Source organism: Panicum virgatum, chromosome 1N (assembly GCF_016808335.1).
Source record: "Panicum virgatum strain AP13 chromosome 1N, P.virgatum_v5, whole genome shotgun sequence".
In the NCBI taxonomy this organism is placed as follows: domain Eukaryota; kingdom Viridiplantae; phylum Streptophyta; class Magnoliopsida; order Poales; family Poaceae; genus Panicum; species Panicum virgatum.
In genome coordinates this window covers 10,249,989-10,265,239 of record NC_053145.1, presented here as the reverse complement: position 1 = coordinate 10,265,239, position 15,251 = coordinate 10,249,989, and the positions used below count along the sequence as shown (strand labels likewise).

The 15,251-nt window shown below is 46.7% G+C and overlaps 1 protein-coding gene and 1 long non-coding RNA gene across 4 annotated transcripts; both read left to right on the top strand.

Moving 5' to 3' along the window:
* Window positions 1-1,028: 1,028 nt before the first annotated feature.
* Window positions 1,029-5,601, top strand: LOC120655096. 3 transcript variants are annotated; one of them, XR_005667321.1, is made up of 5 exons: window positions 1,029-1,238; window positions 1,809-2,380; window positions 3,466-3,542; window positions 4,776-4,876; window positions 5,253-5,557. It is a non-coding gene; the product is annotated as an uncharacterized LOC120655096 (long non-coding RNA). The 3 variants fall into 3 exon arrangements; XR_005667322.1 differs by lacking the exon at window positions 4,776-4,876 and having other exon boundaries at window positions 1,034-1,238; window positions 5,253-5,601; XR_005667320.1 differs by lacking the exons at window positions 4,776-4,876; window positions 5,253-5,557 and having other exon boundaries at window positions 1,040-1,238; window positions 3,466-3,942.
* A 7,391-nt stretch (window positions 5,602-12,992) lies between these two features.
* LOC120655095 lies at window positions 12,993-15,251 on the top strand. The gene is made up of 2 exons (XM_039932821.1): window positions 12,993-13,956; window positions 14,056-15,251. Exons 1-2 carry the CDS (start codon window positions 13,083-13,085, stop codon window positions 14,400-14,402), a joined length of 1,221 nt encoding a protein of 406 aa, XP_039788755.1. The 5' UTR covers window positions 12,993-13,082; the 3' UTR covers window positions 14,403-15,251.

The window sequence follows — 15,251 nt, the reverse complement described above, 5'->3', positions numbered from 1 at the left end:
GATGCTGGTGATTGGATGCCAGGATCAACCTTTGGGCCAGGCGAGCGGAGAGATCCAGCATTTCTGCGTGGCCTGGCTCGTGCAGGCGCAAGGAGCAGGTAGGCGTAGCTAAAATTTACGTGCTGTAGCTAGTTATTCATGCAACCAATCATAAGCTCCCTGCACCCTGGCTGGAATGTGCTAGCAACCAAACATACTCGTCTTGCACGCGATCGTGACCTAGTTCGCTAGTAAGAGCCAAGCATAATTGGGAAGGGAACCCATAGCCCCTAGGTGAACCGCAAAAAGTTAAGTATGAGAGATGCAGGAGCCTAATTAATGACAAAACTAATAAGAAGGGAGAAGATGATTAAGGCGAAAAAAATGAACCAATGTTGAGCCATGTCTCTTAAAAATAAAACAACGCAAGTGAGTGAGTGGCTAAAACGGTATACATTTGGAGTATTTTTTGGAAGGAGAAACGAAGGCAGAGCGTGTGTGAGGATCCCTCTCCCATTGCTGCTCGACCCGAATCCGAATCCGAATCGTGTTCGGTTTCGGCGTCTACGCCCGAGTCGACAGACGCCAAATTTCGCTCAAGCCGATTGCTAACGGGTGGGTGGGGGTGGGGTCCGTTAGGCTGGCGGGGTCAAGTCAAACTTTTATTGCTGATGATGACGCGTGATGGTAGGCTGGATTTGAACAATGACAGGGAGCGTTGCTCTTCCGCTCTGGGGCCAGGTTCGGTGGACCCTGGACGCAGAGCCTGTCGACCATTCTCCTCCATTCGGTTTACAGCGTGTTTTAAGTTATTCTCTCTCGCAGAACACAGTTAAATTAGCTGCACTAGACATTATCATCCATCGGGCCCACCGGAGCATAGCGGAGAGCTAGTCCTCTCCGCTTGGCGAAATCAGCAATTGTATAACAAAACAAAATGGGAAACGAGAGACGAAAGGCTCCAGGCTGGAAAAACGAAACAAAACAAAACGCTGGAGTATGTTTCGACGATGCTACTCCTTTGTTCTTTCACGAGGAGAGGACCGACGCAACAGGCTGCTTTGCTGCAATGCTGCTCCCACCAGATTTGATCCACCTTCAGGAATAAATAGACTCCACGGCTGCACCTCTCCCCAACCACCGAGCTCAGGGGATCGCTCCTCTAGAGCCGTGTCCAGGCTGCGTTCCTCCTTGCCTTCCTCCTACCCCCGGCCGGAGACGGAGATCCCGACCCTCTGCCCCGCGCCGACGGCTATCCTGTACGGTGACTGAATCGGAACCAGATCTATCTGCTGCTTTTATTCTCTTTCTTCGTTCACACCTCCGATTGCCCTGAATCTCTTATGCATACGGTGATTTCGTTGATCTCCGCATGCCCCACTAACCCCAAGTGCAAATCGCAGCTGGCCACTGCAGAGAACGATTCACATTCATCCCCCTGGATGAATATGAATGGGGGCCGAATCAAGGGTCGGGGGCGAGAGGTGCACCTGACCCCATCGGTGTGTTGTGTCTTTGCCAATGAGCACCTATGCTTTCCTTGAGACAAATGCTCTTAGGCACTCTTTGCATCTTTTACCACTGCAGCAGCGAAATTGTTAATTTGATCCGCGTTCATCTGTGAATCACTAGTATCTAGGGCTTGCAAATTACCGCTAGTACCCGCCAGATGATGATCTGTATATATGGCAGTGTTCGGCAAATGTTCCTTTCTTTTTTTAGAGAACAAACATTGCTCTCTGGCTAACAAGCTGAATAAGAATTCTAAACAAATTTGCATGCCAGAGCATCACACATGGTGCTCACCCAGACAAACTTTTGTGTTTCAGATCTTGCTTAAGAGCCAAGGATCATCGGCAATCTGACCTGCCTGTTACAGCCCTTGGGTGTATCAATTTTACCTAGCTCCGTCACAACCACCACCAATATCTCCTCTGACTAGCCGCTGGTATGAGTTCACAGCAGCTGAAGCATGTGGATGAAGCCCTTCTCGATCGTCCTGGCAAGCAGCCAGCGCCGAAGGACACCAAAGACCATGGTATCTCATTGCTCACGATAATTGGCTTCATGTTCCTGACTTTCAACTCGGGCATGGCCGTATACCGGTCAAATGGGGACTTGGGAGCCATATCTTTTGTGGGCTTCTCATATGTGGACCTTGTCTCGCTCTTCTACTGCTTACGTTGGTACGAGAGTACACCTCCAGAGTCGCCACGCCGTGGACACCTCAAGATGGCAGTTTGGCTTCTCACCACAATGCTCACTGCCGCCTTCTCATACAAGGTGGCCGCAATCATGCCATTCCCGGTGCAGGTGCTTGTGTGGAGCATGGCTGGTGCTACAGTTCTTGGTGGGTTCTACGCTTTCTTCCTGCACCGGGAGGGAACAAAAGAATGATGAGGTATAACTCTTGTTTACTTCAGTTGTCTAGTAAAAGGGAATTAGTCTTGCATCTTTATTTCATACTATAATCTTCCAAATTCTTACATTGAACCTGATAAAACATGCTCCGTATGGTATAATCGCTATATGAGAACTGAGCGTTATTGTAATCTCTGTCCCAGTGAAAGTGGAGGATTGATCAATTACCAATGTCATGGATGGCCAATGGGCTTCATGGACTTCGTAGGATTGTCAAGTTTGATCAGAGCCAAGTCGTGGCTTATGCCAGACAGACTTGGGTAGGAATTGCTGTTGTTTTCTGATCTTTCAGACAGGGGGCTCCAATCCATGAAAAAAATTAACAAAAGGACATACAGTAAAGTTGCCAGCTAGCATTTCACTATTTCAGACTTTCAGTATGGGGAGTGCCAAAATTTCAAAAAGTGAAAAACGAAAAAGAGAGACGAGGGCTTCAAGTCATGTCATAATATTACGTCCTATTGGTAGTACCCGTGCCAAACTGGCTGTGAGCTAGGTGTTTTAAAAGGAAGCTCGAGCTACCTTACCGATTTCCAATTGACTGCGGAAGGCAGCCAGTGAGGAAACCTTATGACATGAACTTTGCGAAAAATAAAATTAATGTGAAAAGGAAATAAGAATGAAAATAAATAAATGAATAAATAATCGATAGTTCTGCCATGCCAACTCAAATGTTGAGAAGGACAACTGCCTGGCTGAAGAAAATTCAACTGGGCTGATGCTGAAGTCTCAATAAAGTTTTCCATAGTCAGGCTTAGTTCTGAACCCGGAGTCGAGCCCAATTAATCTGTGAAAACGACAGATATTGGTTTTCAGCGACCTGTGGCACAGTTTTGAAAATAACATAATGTTTGTGCCAGGCCCTGATTGGAACATTGTAACTTTACAACATTTTTTTTAAATTCCTCTGCGCATCTATGATGCGTGGGTCACGGTCATAGTCACTTGCATTACTGAATTTTCTTTTGCAGTAGCTCCACTTGCATTTCACCATTGCCACCGGTGGTCTAATTTGCATGCTTCTGATCAACAGGGCTAGTTCTAACTCCTAGTTCATCTGTACAGGATGATGATGGCTTGTCCCCTTTTGTCTTCACTGGTCATTGATCTTCCTGTCTTCTGTTCTGGGGTACACACGAACGGTTAGTATATACCAAAATTATGTGCTGATCCCTCGTGTTTTTTTCCCCCTTCGGGATGTACTTCAGATAGCAGAAGCTGCACCTAGCTATACACTGCAGGTCCATGGAGGGCCTTTTGTCAAATACATTTGCGCTGTTTGCTGCTAGTGCGTTTTCTTTTTCTTTATCCCTTTCCCTGTGTATTGTTATTACTTAGTTATGAGGAAAGTACGGAGTGCTACTGTACCCTTTGTTGACTTTCCATGCATGTATTGTCAGCCAATGTTTATGTCATTGAATAAACTAGGCCGGTTGACGCGCGATGCGCGTCTATTTGAAAGATATTAACTTGAAAAGAATGATGAAACATAAATTTATATTTTGTTGTACTCAATCCAATATTAAATTTAGATATTTTATGCTATCATAATGGTCATCTAAGCACAGTATAACTTTTTTTTTAGAAATCCGTTGATTTTTAGGTGTGAGTAAAAATAGCTGACAGAGTAACGTATAAAATTAGTGATGAAAGAATAATTGATCCTATTTTTTGAATTTATGTATGGGAAACAAATTATAAAAAGTATTAGAGCTATCGTAGATGAACGTGGTGTACTAAGTTATTATTTTCATATATATAGGAAAAGTTAAATTTATTTTATATTTTGCATACGAAATCATCATTGATGTTTTTTTCAAATGATAAAGACACCTAATAGTACCGTGAGTCCATTAAGTGGGGCACATTAAATGTGCATGGGTCGCAAATGGTGTGGCTCCCACTTTGTAGTATACAAACAGTAGAGCTACTACATGTGAACGCAGTATACAAAATCATATTATTTTTTATATAAAAAAATTAAATATATTTTATACGCGGGCCCCACTTGAATAGTATGCGGGCCCCACTTAAACAGTACGCGTGGGCCCCACTTAAACAGTACCCGGGTCCACGCAGGCCCCACTTAAACAGTACACGGGGGCCATGAACAGTACCAGGCCCCACATGAACAGTACGTGGGGCCAGAGCGAACGGGAGCGCTCCAAATCTTGGAGCGTTAGTATAGTACTCAATGTCTGAGTTTTTCATGTTTTGGTAGATTTCTTTTGTTGGCTGTTGCCAATCGTTGGACTGGGTAGCCTAGCCGGCCAGCCTTGTAAAATGCCTTTCTATACATTACTGCATTTTCCTGGGTTGATGCAACCTCACTTTGTTTCTATCCATGGCTGAAGTCAAGCTTGTTTCTTTTTTAGTTGTTGAGGCCTGAGAAGAAAGTTCATGGGAAAGCTAAACCCTGAGCATGAATCACAAATGCCTTCGTTTCCCAGCCTTGACGTTAGGGCGATGTCAACAGGTGCAAATCTTTGCCTGCTTCAAAATCTCTGAAGTATGGAAATGATTTCAGTTCTGTTTACAATTAGATCTCCTCCATATGGCGTGTGCCTACATGCACGTTATGGCAAACCAAGATGGCAATTTCCTGTCACTGGAAGAGGGATCCACGACCTCTCCGGTTTTTTGTTAAGGAAAACATTTCCAGTTTTAGGGTGTATATATATATAGAGCTACGATGCAACTTCCTCGGGGAAAAAATCTGCAGAGAAAAGGCTTTGTTTCGTTAGTAGATGGCACACACCTGCGTTGATCTCCACAAAATTTCTTCATTGAAGTGTTGATTGTGTCGTTACGATGACGTTTCCTGATGTATCTCTTTGTTTTGACATGGGCAGAGTGCCACTGACGAGGAACAGTTGGGTATGGACGCCGCGGTCCGTCATCCTCCTGCCTCTTCATCAAGGTGGCTACGCTCACCTGACTGGGGAGGTTGCAGGACCAAAACTCTGCAGTTGGCAAATGAGATAGCGACGTTGCGGAACTACGCTGTAGACTACGCATATGGATTATCTTTCTTCCATGACGTCTTCTCTTTCGCGAGTCTCCCTAGTATAACGTCGTCTGCTTGTGGTTCATACATCCAATGGTACGACAAAACTTCGCGTCAGAACATGAGCGATAATTTGACTTGAGTTCCTGAGATTGATGCTCAAGAATAAACGAACAGTAGGCTTCATTCTTTTTTTTTCAACAAGGGAATTTTATTGATTTCAAGCAACGTCACATCAAGATGATACATCGGACTTGAAAGTAATCCCGGCCTTTGCTTTATAAGCACACAGCCATAAAAAAACAAGCACTCTATTATCTATCAATCCATAGATTAGACAGCCACCCATGCGCCCCGGTAAAAAAGTTCGTGACCATTTGTGCCAAATGCTGAGATGCTACTGCAACTAAAACCTGCATAGTAGACTTCTGAAGGATAGTCCAAGTACGGAGCCACCGTGATAATGTGAAGATAACCTAAAAAAGAATGTTTGTTTGAGTCAACCACAGGGACCAACGTAGCCGCTGCCCAAGTAACACAAGGATTATTCATCAGTAAACCCCCCCCCCCCCACCCCCCGGTCAGCCACCGACCGAACATATGTCTCACATTGTGAGGCTTCGGAAGATCAAAAGCTGCATATATGACTGCCCATATCGAATGGCCTAAACCCGCATATATGACCGCCCATATCGAACGGCCGGCCTAAACGACACTCAAAGAATAGTTGTTGAATTGTCTCATCGTGATGATAGAAAGAACAAAGTTTACTTCCTTGCCGGTTTCTCTTAACTAAAATATCTTTAGTAAGGATTACTCCCCTGCGAAGAAACCAAAGGAAGATTTAGTGGAACTTTTTCGGGATTCGTCTGTTATATATTGTTTGGGACTTCACTACAGAGCAATGCCAGGTAATTAGATTTCACTGAGAAGACTCCATTCTGGTGTAAGTTCCTTCGGAATTCATCTTCGACCTGACTTAGTGCAATATTAGCAATATGTGGGAGTAAACTATTTCACATTACTAGGTTATTGCCAATTAAATTTCGGCGAAAGGTGATGTTTGGTGGGTGGGTATACCCAGAACTTCTGCCACAGTATCTTGCTTTCAACGAGCAATATTGTACATTCTAGGGTACTAGTCTCGTAGTGTTCTGTTCCCTAGCCACTTGTCTTCCCTGAACCATATTTGGGATCCACCGTTAATTTTTAATGTCCCAAAATGGAGAAAATCTCGTTTAACCTTCATAAGGCTTGCCCAAAATGGGAATCGTCACTTTTCCACTATGCATTCACCAACAGTTTTGTACCTAGATATTTATTCCGAAGAAGTAATTGCCAAGTGCCATCTGTGGTCAGTAAACGATATAACCATTTACTAAGCAAGGCTGTATTTTTAATATATAGATTATGAATACCTAGTTCCCCTTGTTCTTTGGGTTAGCACAGGATATCCCATTTAGTAAAATAGTATTTTTTTTCTCATGTGGTCATCAGACTGCTAAAAGAATGGAGACCTAAAGTAATCCAGCTTTTTGATGACACCTTTCGAAATCGTGAAGAAAGATATCATATATATATATAGGTAGACTATTAAGAACTGAATTAATCAGTGTCAGTCTTCCACCTGTTGATAGATTCTTATCTTTCCAGCTAGGCAGCTACTGAGTCGCTTTTCAAAGCGCTCCTCTACCTTTAGCCAATCAGCATCTGATAGTTTCCTATAGTGAATAGGGATACCCAGATATCGAGTGGATAGTCCCATTTGGTTGCTGTTAGCCTGTTACTGATTGCCGGATCGGAGAACCAAGCCGGCCGAGACCTTGCAGGTTTCAAACTGCAGAGGGTTGTTAACTTGTTATTGCATTTGCATGACATGGGTTGAATTCAATTTTAGCCGGCCCCTGATTTGCTCGAAAGATGAGTCAACAATTATTTCTCATTGTTACCTTGTAATAATCTATACTATAAAAGTTTAAACAATTAAAAATATTTCTCACCAAGATTAGGTCTACCATATCCCTCACAGATGTCCCAGACCAAAATATTTGACGAAAGGGGGTGGAGTCTCATTTTTTGATGGAAGAAAAATGTTTCCACCCAAAAAACTTGTTTTTTTTTACTAAAAATTTTAACATACCCACCTCACCTGGAAGGAACATATTTGACGCACACGAAAGGGGGCTTGATTTATTTTGTTTCCTTGTTATATGCACACGCACATGGAAGGAACATGTTTGATACAACATGCATGGCTATGACGGGGCTGGTTTGTTTTCTTTCCTCATTATGCACACGCGCTAATGAACGCATGCATGCCGCGGCCTCCAGTCCGTCTTGTTCCTCTGGCGTTTGATGCCCTGTTTTTTTTAGAGCATCTCGAACAGCTTATGTAAATCATCATGGATAGGTAAAAAAAAAAGCAGTAAAACTCGTTTCCAACAGATGCGCTAAAGTCGTGGCCTCGCTTCCTCCTTCTGCATCCTGGGAAAGCCGGTCGGCATCTTTGCCAATGCCCCGCCGCCAGGGCTAGCTCTAGGGGAGGGGCAGCCGGTGCGACCGCCGGGGGCCCACGACACTAGGGGGCCCAAGGTCATATAGGTAATTAGTATATAGAATTTTCTATGTAGCATAATAATCATTATAAACTAGCTTATGAGGTCATGAGTTAGGGATAGTAACGGATTATGGTTCTAGTGCTCACAATCCAACTTGATTCTTATAGTAGCAGAGTATATTTTTAGTTCAAAACTGAATAAGATAAGAGCCGGTTCTTTTAGAGTCTGGTCTTTAAATTATCTAGATTTATATTTGAGGTCCTTTACCACCTCTAACCATGACCTACAGCCGTAGGAAAGTCTTCCAGCTTGTAACCTAGCCATCGGCGGAGCGCAGACACGCTTTGAAGTTTTGTTTTTGTTTCCTGCCGCCACCGTGATCCTGGCATCCTGCTCACGCGCTCGGACTAGTTTAGGTTCTGGATGAGAAGAGGAGATGCTGACGCTGATCTGATTCGCTCCTTACTTAGCGTGCATGTGGTCACAGTAAACATTATATTTTTTATTTGAGGTAATCATAATGGTTATTGTTTTTAATTTTTTGTTGCACTATTGTTATGTTTTAGGAGTTATATATATTGCAACTGTAATTTTGATACTAAAAATTAATTCAACGCGCCTTATCTTCTTACCTCGCCCAAGGACCCTTAGAATTATAGAGCCGGCCCTGCTCGCCACTCGCCATCCTCCCTCACGCATGCCGTCCCCGCCCCCTCCCATGAGCCCTCCCCGACACTGCTCCCGCGCGACGTCCTCTCCCCTCCGTGCCGGCGAGGCCCGACACCGCCCCGCCTCGCTGCCGGTGCGGCTCGGCGCCGCCGTCCCTCCCTGCCAGCTTGGCTGAGCGACGCCGCCGCCCCTTCCCTGCCGGCCTGGCTCGGCCCCGCCACCCTCCCCTTTCGGCGCGGCTTGGCCCCGCCGCCCTCCCCTGCCGGCCTAGCTCGGCGCCGCCGCACCTCCCCTGCCGGCGCCGCTCGGCCTCGCCGCCCTCCCCTGCTGGCCTAGCTCGGCGCTGCCGCACCTCCCCTGCCGGCCTGGCTCGACGCCGCCGTGCCTCCCCTACTGGCGCGGCTCCGCCCCGCTGCCCTCCCCTGCCGGCACAGCTCAGGGCCGCCGCGCCGCCCCTCTCCAGCGAGGCTCGGCCTCGTCGCCCTCCCCTGCCGGCCTGGCTTCGTGCCGCCACTCCTCCCCTGCTGGGGTGCTGTTGCTGCTTGCGCGTGGCGGTGGCCTGCTCCGGCGAGCCAGAGGAGGAAGATTGGAGGAAGAAGATGATTTGAGTACAGAGATAGGCAAGATTTTGGCTATTCTGTTAGATTACTCAACCATTTAGTTAGCTATTTAGTTTTTATCTAGTCTTTTACCTAGTTATTTAGCTAATCTCTTGAGATGCTCTTAGAAAGGAAAAAGAGCGAGGGTTGCGACCGCTGCCTCCAATCCGTCTGTTCCTCCACTGCTTTCGGCACGGCCAGGGCCTCGCCTGTCTGCCCACCTGCTCGGCTGCTCGGCGCGCGCTCCATCCGCTCCAAGTTGGCGCGACCTGTCTGCCCGCCTGCTCGGCATGTGGGGTTTAGCTGCTTCGTCGCGGCCGCGGCCTCGCCTGCTTGGCGGCCTCCCTCCATCCCACGTTGCCGCGCGCTGCGGCGTTCCTAAATGTTCGCCTGCTCGGCATGTGGGGTTCGGCTACTTCATTGCGATCGTGGCCTTCGGCGCGCTCCCTCTGGCCACATGGGGTTTGTCTGCTTCATCGTGGCCGTGGCCGTGGCCTCGCCTGCTCGGCGTGCTCCCTCCTGCCCACATTGCCGTGCGCTGCCCCCAAGTTCCTGCCTGCCCGTCTGCTCGGCGGGTGGGGTTCGGCTGATTCTTTTGATCGGGTAAGCGGTGGGGACTGCGCCCTCTCTCTCTGACTCTCTCGATCCCAATGATCCTTCACCAGTTCCAACGATCCTTCATCTGTTCATACTATAGATTTGCAGGCACCGACACCCCCTGCACTTTTGATTGATCCTCGCCACCGACGCCCCTGTCCACCCAGAAGGGTGCCCTAGAGGTTCGAGACTTCGCTGGTCGGCGCCACCGGCGGCCGTCGCCATCCGGCAGGCCTGTTCGCCGAGAAAGGAGCTCTAGATAGAGGTGCAAGATTTGATTCTGTTGGCAAATGCCCCTGCACGTTTGCTTACTTTGCTGATTCTTTTTTTTATCGTGAATATTTTGATCGGTTGAAGCAATGGATGGCCATCGACCATTTGGAGATATCACAAATACCTTGAATCGTCGTAAGCGACAATCACATGTTATCCTGATAACCAAGCTGTAGAAAATGTTAATTTTGTTTTCGTGTGATCTTGTTATAACCATTTCATTTTAGTTTTGCACACAATTCATAAACCATAACATTTGGAAAACCAGTTGATTGCACGGAGCAAAGGGAAGTTAAGCGGCAAAGGGCTAGGGAGAAATATGCAATCATGCCAGCTGATAAAAAAGCCGAGTTGAATGCTAAGAGGTGAGAAACTTATCATTGGAAAAAGGCCGAGAGAGAAGCTGCTCAGAATAATACGGAGAACCTTGGTATAATTTTTATAACCCGACTCATCAGTTTGTGAGACTGCTAACTCAAAATGCCTTGACCATATGTAGGTGTTGCCCCTGTGGTTAATGAAACAAATACATCCAGTGGTGTTGTTAAAAAATATACCCATCAGTGTGTGAGTCTGCTAACTCAAAATGCAGACCATATGTAGGTGTTGCTCCTATGATTAATAAAACAAATACGTGCAATGATGTTGTTGAGCAGGCGACTTCTGAGTTAAACGAGAGATCTGCAGATGATTTTGATGATTCATGATTGCATCGCAATGATTCTTTCCAGAGAATTCCAACGGAAGATACAAGCACTCTACACAGAGCATATGATATTATTAACTATTTATAATAAAGCTAGGTTCTTACATGTTTTGAACCATAAGTTCTTCCGGAATTGTCTCTTCTCAAGCGGGCGGATGGCGAAAGATAGAGAAAGGTGGACCAAAAGGTATCCTAATATGACAGATGATCAGAAGGCTAAGAAAATACCAACAAGTGATCAACTAGGACTATCAATTATTCTGATGTTACGGCCAGTGTTGCAGCCAACGAAGGTTTTCACATTTCTAGAAGCATCATTATTTCTATTACAGCATATATGGTTTATTTCTTAATTTTTTATTTTTATAATATTTGAGTAGTAGGAGGGATAGAGTCCGGAACGAAGTTATTCGGGATAGGGTCGGGGTGGCACCAATTGAGGAGAAACTTATTCAGCATCGGCTGATATGGTTTGGACATGTCCAACGAAGGCCTCCTGAGGCGCCGGTGCGTAATGGGGTTCTTGAGCAGGTCGATAATGTAAAGAGGGGTAGAGGTAGACCTAAACTGACGTGGGATGAGTTGGTTAAGAGAGACCTTAAGGATTGGAATATCTCTAAAGAGATAGCTTTGGATAGGAGTGCTTGGAGACTAGCTATCAATGTGCCTGAACCTTGAACTTATTTCTTTCGGGTTTCATCTCTAGCCTACCCCAACTTGCTTGGGAAAAAAGGCTATGTTGTTGTTGTATAATATTTGAGTAGTATTTATGTGTAGAAAGAACATAGGGTACCTCTGTCACGCCATTATGTACTGCCACATCAGGAGTTGAGGATGAGATTACTCCGGAGGAGCTGAAAAGGGAGTATGATAGGAGAAGATATCTTGAAAGGGCAGATTTAGCAAAGTATGAGAAAATATTGAAAGCTAATGAATGCCGAAAGCAAACAAAAAAAAACATACCCAATCAAGATACTATGATCTATAATCCACTGTGAAAATAGTTGTCAAATATTTAGCCTACAATTTCAGGTGAACATATTGATACACCTGTGTTGCTGGGAGCTTACAATCTGCATTGATGCAACAATAGTCTGGTCGATTAACTAGGGTGCGCACTAGAAATATCGATCGAGAAGATCAGTTTGACTTAGGTTTATGGGAACCGGATGATCCGATGTATGGAGTTCAAGGTATATTTTTTCATGTTTCAAACTAGCTTATAGAAATGTTTTCTTACATGATAATATATTATAACTAATTAATATTGATATGATTTACTATTTAACAGAGAATGATTTAGTTCAAATGAACTCGGAAGATCCTGGAATGTAGAATATGGAAGACGATGAAGCACGTGTATTTCATGTTAAAGGTTTGTTTTCTTATATTATATTTGATTACTTACCTGAGTACTATTAATACTTTATCTATCGCTAATAATTGCTTTTTCATGCAGATTTCCATTATGAATATGCTGCAGATCCCGATATTGCTTCCAGATGCTTGGATCCATATGATGCAGTGTACAAGGATCTTTCGAAGAAACACCATGTTCTGAAAAAGGCCGAAAACACCATTTTTTATTTGGCTATATATATGGTATGTGGGCCGGCCCGACCCAACACAAATAGATAATCAGGCTAATTGGGCCGATCCTAATCGGACTGGGCCGTGCCGGGCCGGTCCACTAGCCAACTATACCCCTGCCAGGACCGGGTTAGCCGAGCAGGTCGACGCCTTGATCAGCCAGGGAAGGCGCGGGGAATGTGAGTAGAGAGAGAAACCTCGCCGGCGGAAATCGCCGCCGAGTCGCCCGAGCCTAGCAGGGCTTGGGATTTATATTTCCTGAACAGCTGTAGTCATGGAATTGACTAAGACTGGCCTCACCAGCGTACCCGCGTACCCGCGGCGCCGGCGCGCGACCCACCGCGCGACGTGTCCACCTCACCAGCACGCGTGTCCATCTCACCAGCACGTCGGTACGGTCCCGCAGCGTGATGGGTGTCCCATTGATTCGCGGGACGCTAGTGAGGTCAGTCTAACTGTGCCGGAATCAACTAATAATAATAAAACAGTCCAGTAATTAATACCTAGGAAAACAGTCACTAACCGCGGTGTGGCCGACGTGGCCCAATAAAGATCTGGCCCAAGCCCAGCAAGGCAGCAACTCGATCGATCCCCTTTCGTGCTCCTCGCCCTAGCGAGAGAATCGATCTACAATCCGGCCGCCCGCCCGCCCGCCGCCGCCTCCACCGAACCCCCTCAGATCCATGGCCGCCGCCAATGCTCCCGCCGGATCCGGCGGCGCCCTCCCCAATTGGGTGATGCTTGAGCGCTTCATCTTCCGTAGGGACGACCCCCAGTCTTTCCGCGAGGACAAGAGGACCTCCGCGACCGGCGTGACCTCCGTCGGCGCTCACTTCCGCGTCTCCTTCATCCTCGCCGAGCCCCCCACTCCCTCGCGCCTCTACCTCAGCTGGCCGGGAGGCCCCAAGCGGGAGAAGATGTGCCATCTCGCGGCGGCCCACCGCAACCTCGTCCTCCTCAGGCTGGACTCCTTCGTCGACCCCTCCAACCCGTCGCCGTTCGGCGAGATCGCGCACGACTACTTCATCTACTACGTCGCCGCCGATCCCCGCTCGCAGGCGCAATCCACGCCTGCTCTCAGACGGCTGCCAGGTTGCACCGTGCACAACGCGCATTACGGAAGGCCGATCCCGCGCCCGTTCGTGCCTTGGGGTGTTGGCCTGTTGTGCTGCGGCGAGGAGTTCGCCGTGGCGTATCTGGGCGTAGGCTGGCGTGACCCGGAGACCGAGACGCTGGAGGTGGAGCTGTGGGTGCTCCGTTCGACCATCATTGGTGACTCTACTGATGGTGATGAGAAGTGGGAGGTCATGTATCTGCCGATCCAGGGGCAGGATGTTGAACACTCCAATCTGCTCAACTTTACGACAAGCGAGGTGATTCCCTTCAAGAATGCACTCTGCTGGGTGGACTACGATAGAGGTGTATTGTACTGTGAGGACATCTTTGGAGGCAACCCCAAGGCCACCTTCACCGGTTTTCCTCCGGATGACTCCAGCTTCCATCCTTCAGGCCCTTCAGGCCGCCCCGCCTTGTACCGCAGCTTGTGCGTCACCGAAGGTGGTCGCACGTTGGCATTCCTTGATGTTTTCCGCCATGATCGTGCTGATCTAGGCCGGATGGTGCCTGACACTGGTTTCACCATCGTCTCCATGGCAGTGACGGAAACGCAGTCAGCCAATAGTTTTGTTGTTCAAGCAGATGACCTGTGGGCTACACACACCCCGGAGGATCTCCCACGTGAGGTTATGATGCTCCCTTTGCTTAGTATGGATGATATCAGTGTTGCACACTTTGTATTGTATGATTGGGTAGGCAGGTTTGGCAAGTTCTCGCTAGTTACCATTGACCTGAGCACCAAGCGACTTATTGGCTCGGTTGTTCCATACGCCAATGGGGAGGAAGATCTTTCTACTGACAACGCTGATTTGGTCAAGGCTAAACCAAGTTTCTTTATGCACTTCCTTCCAGCAGAATTCCCCAAGTTCCTGAATCTCCAAAGGTAATTACCACATTGCCTTCCACTCTAACCTGCACACAATAATTGTTACTACATGCAGTCTTTCCTTTCTGTTGTCCTTAGCTTTTGTCGATCTTATTCTTCAACCTTGGTGAATCAGCACATTCTGCTGATTCCTTGGAGTAATCTGGCCGAACTTGATCTTTCAATCTGAGGTGAAATTTTTGAATCCATTTAGTCAGACATGCAGGATAGCCAGGAAAACAGAACTCTCACTGCTAGCACTGCCCATGTGTTTTCTTCACTATTTTGATTCTGTCTGTCCAACTATCGAATGATGATTTAGTTCAGTTTTTAACAACATGGGACCGCTTGTACTAGTTGGATTCTGCCTGTCCAATTATTGAATGATTTAGCTCAGTTATTTCCAACAAAATGGAACCATCCGAACTAGTTGTAAAATTTATTATTTACTCAAGACGCTCAGAGCATCAGCATATTTTCATGACCTGCGTACATTATGTATCGTCTATTCATTGAACCTCCCTCCTTTGGCATTTAATAGTCTGTAGACTGCACTGCAATGAAGGTACTTGTGCGTCATCTTTGTATGTCGTCAACTCTTTTTTTTTTTTTATCCTTCACTGGATGTAACTGTATCATCAACTTGGCTTGCATGCTTTTTATGATTGTAAATGTGCAAGACAAATTACTGTTCTTGCTGGCCGTAGCTTTTCAGAGGGGCTGAGTGTAGAATCAGTTGACCTGGCCCCTGTTTTTGTCTCGACACTTTGTATTCTTGTGCCCTCCGTAGGTGTTCTACATGTATGAAAGTGCTTTGTGATGCTACAACATGCTCTGAATGTACGTAGAGTTGACTTCTGGCTTCTTTGAA